We start from the raw sequence: 6,000 nt of genomic DNA, 5'->3' as shown, positions 1-6,000 counted from the left end.
CAAAAATCCCAACCATTTTTAATTTAGGAATGAAAACAAAAAGCAGAAATTTCATGAATAACAGAATTAACAAAAAAAGCCAGCAAGTCGGCAAAGGCAGAACAGAAGCATCAGTCAAGCATTATAGATCTAGCCACAGTTTTAGAAAAGAATGAAAATGCAATCCTAACATTTACAGAATCTGGAAATAAAAATGAAAATTAATTTGAGTTTTTAATTTACTTTGGGTGAACAATAAATATATATCTTTAATCAGTAAGAAATATGATCGTGACAGTTGAATTGCAAGTGGAACCAATTATTAATAGGGACAGCACAGCATTTAATTTGTTTTTCAGTATTACTAGGGCAATGTATTCAATACACGCATTTATTTCCAATTAATCTTCTCCTCATTCTGATATAGATGTTCTTACCATTCTTCTGGAATGCTTGGCTCTCACTGATACAAATGTAACATATCTTTTTATGTAGCCGCTTTATTAGAGTTGCCACTATGGACTCAAGTAGTGTTTTGAGTACATTTAGTAATTATGGTTCAGAAAGGCAGCTACAGAAATTAATGCAAGTAAATGGATCAAAGAAACTATGGTGTATCAAACAACTAAAATAAAATACAAATGGCTGCTTTCATGCAAAAGAGTTAGTTGTGAAGAAAAGTGGATTGTGTCATTTTATTGAGGTAAATTTAATATCCAGTCAAATAATTTATAACTCAGATCATTTTCGTTCTGCACAAGTGTCAAGGAAATTGCTTAGTCCATTTAAATTGTTGCCTAATGGAATGCACCTATCACAGATTTCAAAGAACTTTCCACAGAATTCAATTTATTATCGGGTAATTTAATTTAAGCAAAGACTTTGATCCAGGGAAAGAAGTGTCACTGCTTTTTAAACCAAGAAACCCATATGTGTAACACCTGTGTCTTCACATGTTTTTCAAGATCTCTTTTATTCCATCCAATGGCTTCATTAAAAGGAAATTGCTCAAAATATTTAGGGCAACAGTTCACAGCAAAATATATTAATTTTTTTCATGCTCTGGCATGTTCTCAGGCAAATTTGCTGGACATACAATAACAGTTTATGGTGCTCAGCACCATTTTAGCCCATTAGGGAATGTCATACATATTAGCCAATTAATATTACTAGTCAGCTGCCTTGCCACAAATGTTCTGTTAGCAGATGGAAAAGCATCTGTGTAGCACAAGTCTTTTCTGTGAAGTATTCTTTAAAGAACAAATAAAATCTAATTGTGTTATATAAGGTCCCCACAGAGATTTTCTAGTGGGTTCCACTGAAAAATCAAAACATTAATGCAAAGTTCCCTCTTTGCCATGAAAGGAAATGTACTGATGCATATATATAAAGCAGGGTACAGTCAAATCTAATTCCATTCACAGAGCATTTTCCCTTACAGGCACAATAGTGTGGCATCTATATTATGTCTCCTATTTTCCCCTCTGAGCGGAGTGGTATTTGAGTGTGTGGGAAATGACTATAATATGTGAGATTACACACTATTCAAATGTTAAAAAGAAACAGAAAGTCACATCATCAACAGTTATAAAGTCTTCCATGGAACACTTTCCAACAATTTTTCTGATGTTTGAAACATTTCTGCTAAATTAAAATTATAATGTATAAGGAATGGTTTCCTAACAGAATAAATAAATTAAAATTTTTACATTTTGTATCATATCAGATTTGGTTTAGTAACAATGGGAATACTTTTTCTGTAAATATTTATGATAGATCCAAATAGAAGCTGACTTCAAATGATATTTTAAACATGTCATAATTAAGAAATATTAAAAATATTGAATAAATGACAACAGCAACACACTTGTCTTTAATATCACATGTACGTTGGTCAGGAATTAATGTGTCACTTGTTTATTGTTAGATTATATACTTATGTTTTTTTATAGTATTTTTTAATAATGGTAACTACAATGCCCAACATTTCTGTTGGCTTTGCGTCATTGCAGTTTATTGCAATGTATAATACGATCATTTATCCAAATGTCCGATCCAAAGTGTTAACAGGGGCTTGTTTATGTTAGGCAGTAACTCTTGGATGATAAGACCATAAAACTTTGGAGCAGATGTAGGCCATTCAGCACATTAAATCTGATCCACCGTTCAATGAGATCATGGCTGATCTAATAATCCTCAACTCCATTTTCCTGCCTGTTTCCCATAACCCTTGATTCCCTTTCTAATTTAAAAGAACTCTCATACTTACTGTCTCAGTCTTTACAGCCACTGCAGTAAAGAACTCCACAGATTTACCACCTCTTACTTCACTGGGTGACCCTTTATTCTGAGATTGGACTGCCTGGTCCTAGATTCCTGCAGGGGAAATAACATCTTTACATCTAGTCTGTTTGAATCTTATCTGTTTCATAAGGTTGCCTCTCTTTCTTCGATACTCTTATGAATACAAGCCCACCCTTCTCAGTCTATCTCCAGAAGAAAATCATGCCAAACCTGAGATCAACCTAGGGAACTTTATCTGGACTGTCTCCAATGCCTCACAGCATAAACTGAAATTGCTGCAGAAATTCAGTAGGTTTGGAGAGAAAGCAGAGTTAATGATTCTGGTCCAATGATTTCTTTTTTAATTTATTCATGGCATATGGGCTTCACTGATTGGCCAGCACTTATTGCCCATCCATAGTTGCCTTTAACTGAGTGGCTTGCTCAGTTCATTACAGATGCCAGTTGAATATCAACCACATTGCTATGGTTCTGAAGTCACATGTAAGCCAGGCCAAGGGAGGATGGCAGATTTCCTTCCCTGAAGGACACTAGTGAACAAGATGGACTTTTCCAAAAATCGACAATGGTTTCATAGTCATTAGTAGATTCTTAATTTCAGATTATTATTGAATTAAAACTTCATCTTCTGACATGGCAGAATTCAAACCCAGGTCCTCAGAACATTAGCTGAGTGTCTGGATGAATAATCTAGCAATAGCACAAGTAGGCCATTGCCTCCACGGCCCTACCAGTTCTGAACAACAGTTACTGGACCTGAAATGTTAAGTATACTTTCTCTCTACAGATGCTGCCAGACCTGCTAAGTTTCTCCAGAAATTTTTGGGTTTTTTTTTGTTTCAGATTTCCAGCATCCACAGCTCTTTGGTTTTATTTTGGGTCAGTACATTTTTTCCTTAGATAAGCAATACAAAAATGTTCACAGTATTCCAGGTGTTGTCTTATTCATGTCATGTGGTGTTTAGAAAGCCCTCCCTATTTTTAGACTGCAATTGCTTTGAAATAAAAGGCCATTTGCTTTACCTCTTACCTGTTATATTTGAATGCTTTTTTTTGTGATTCATACATGAGAACCCCCAAAGATCATCTTTGTTGTATTTCTCTGCAAGTCTTTCTCCACTTAAATAACATCTTGTGTTCATCCTGCCAAAGTGCAGGTATCTTATTGCACACCTTTTGGAAATACAAATGTTGAATCTATTGGCTGCCCTTTACCTATCCTGTGAGGTGTCTTATCAAAAAATTCTAATACATTTGTCACACATCATTTTCACTTAATGACGCCATTCTTATTCTGCTTAATTATGTTAGGTTTTTTTTTCTCTGCAACATTTGTTGCAAGGCATATTGTCAAACAGTATGCTGTGAAGTATAATTATAAAAACCACAAACACTCGTGAGTTGCGTTTTCCATCACTGCATTTTTTTATTGGGGAAAGCTTGTGTGTTGGCATGTACACAGTCGTTATACAAAAGGAAACACATCTACAAATTTGGATAATTTATACAAATAGAACAATTTCAAAAAATAAAACTTTTAATTTAGTAAACACGCCCTGTGCTCTTTAGCACCATCTGGAATTACTCCACTGTATGCAATCCCTGAGCAGCAACACAAATGTAATAATTATCAGCTTTTCTCAGAACCTGAAAGCATTGGCTGGGAAGAGAGGAATTCTCCCCCCACATGGCTTAGGTTTCACCCTTAACTCTTGGACAGACCCATGAATGAATCATTGCTACAACACAATGCCAACAAAGTCAGAGCAATTAGTCACTTGTGCCACGCAATCACACAAAAGAAGAAAAAGTCCCTGCTGTTTGATTTAAATGAGAAAAGTATGGATGCAAAGTGATGGCTTTGTGTTGTGACTCAGAAGTCATGAAAATACATCTGCTCTAGTATGGCCAGTAAAATCAACTGAATGTCTTCAGTTATTAGAACGATAACAAATGTAAAGAAACTGAAATAGAAATATCAGTAGAACAAATGCAGGTCTTGATTTATTTCCTTTTATCTGTAAAGTACCAACAAATATGTCTTTGAATTTGAATTCAATAACATTTTATAAAGGTATTCTGCTATTGCTACAGGAGATTGAGATACAATTTAATGTTTTCTTTCTCTTTCCCTTTTAATTACAGTAACTCATAGTCAATGAAATGGCCCAATATCAGTTTTGTGAAAACCAACATCAAAGTTGTCTATGCACAATTGTTTACAGTACTTCAGAACGATACATAACATATCAAACACGAAAGATACCTATGCAGACGTGGGCACACTTTACAAATACTCGACCTTAAGCTCTGATAGTTATTGTACTGATAACCTATCAGAACCCTCCACAGTTACATTAGCCTTGAGAGGTACCTGCTATTATTCACAAAATCTTCAATAATTTGGTAAATCCATGGGCACTGTGCACTGTCTGCAACTTGCTCATAAAAATTAAGTAGTCAGTTATAGCATAAGTAACAGCTATTCAGAGATGCAGAGTGGATGGATATTTTCAGCATCAACTATGTGAACAAGGCAATGTATTTCAGTGGCAGGGATTGAGACTGACATGTTCTTAATGAGAAAAATAATTTGTTAACCATATTAATCATCATCCAAAAAGTATTAGTTATTCACTAATCTGATTTACTAAGTGCTCTGATTATCTGCCGGTAGGCAGAACCAAGGGGGACCAAGCTTTTGTTAAATCAAAGGACAGAATTCCAGCAAAGACCTGTCAAATCCACCACCTTCAACCCCTCCAATGCCAGTTTTCCATCTGTCTGGGAGCTTTCTATTAACTTTGTAAAGGGCAGTACCCACAAATGCCCCAGATGAAACAAAAGGCATGTAGCAATTGGCCTACCTAAGAAATGGGGATCTCCTCTCTGCTTTCAGCTCATCTGGACCTTGGTATATTATTGAAGGCTAGTATGCCAAGTGGATTGGCAAGAGTCTAATCATTTGGACAACTGCTCAGATCTCGAACAAAATCATTTTTGATTAAATCTTCTAAACAATTAGGGAAATTATAGCTGGAGAAATATGTGGAACACCCCCTCTCTTGCTTAGAAAGATGCAAGAGCTTCTGGCTATGTTCGGTCAGTGAGTGCAGCTGGCATATCCCATCGTAACCAAATGCCTTTCCATTGATTCTGCAAACTCCAGTGTGGTCAGTCTGGAGGCCATTGCCAGGATAGCAACTAAAAGATATACGGCCTGCAGACATTTGCTGATTCCTTCTAGTTTAATATTTCAATAGTCTATTTGTTTAAGGTCTTTTTTTTTGCACATTCAAGCCTTGTTTCTCCATGATGTTCCGCAGTTTGCGAAGGTTGGACTGGGTAATGGTATCATCAGGCTTGAGTTGAAGAGCTCTGAGGTAATTAGCTTCAGCCTCCTGCAGTTTTCCATTCAGGTGAAGAATGGCTCCCAGGTTCATCAATGCTACAGGGTACTTTCAGAAAAGAGAATGGAGTTAGAGGAAAATCAGACATACTGAAAAAATAGTGAGTACAGAGAGGGGTGTTATATGAACAATTGCTTATATGAATCAATTCTTCACCAGATCAGTTTATGAACATTTTAATTCAAATACTATTGTGTAGAATTCAAAATTAATTGGCTCCAGAGTAGTGATCTGTATTTTCTTAAACAGCACACATTTCAGACCAATATTATTTTAAAAATAACTCATCACTTCAAAAATGACCCTG

General features: G+C 35.7%; 1 protein-coding gene across 3 annotated transcripts in view; it reads right to left on the bottom strand.

The window, feature by feature from the left end:
* Window positions 1-3,684: 3,684 nt before the first annotated feature.
* Window positions 3,685-6,000, bottom strand: part of LOC140457888 (protein O-mannosyl-transferase TMTC2-like) — a 185,195-nt gene continuing 182,879 nt past the window's right edge. For all 3 annotated transcript variants that reach the window (XM_072551631.1, XM_072551630.1, XM_072551632.1), the window contains exon 12: window positions 3,685-5,741. In XM_072551631.1, the coding sequence (XP_072407732.1) occupies window positions 5,556-5,741 (186 nt within the window). In that variant the 3' untranslated portion in view covers window positions 3,685-5,555. The remainder of the gene's footprint in view (window positions 5,742-6,000) is intronic.

This window comes from Chiloscyllium punctatum, chromosome 32, assembly GCF_047496795.1.
Source record: "Chiloscyllium punctatum isolate Juve2018m chromosome 32, sChiPun1.3, whole genome shotgun sequence".
Classification (NCBI taxonomy): Eukaryota; Metazoa; Chordata; class Chondrichthyes; order Orectolobiformes; family Hemiscylliidae; genus Chiloscyllium; species Chiloscyllium punctatum.
This window is presented reverse-complemented; position numbering and strand designations above follow the sequence as displayed.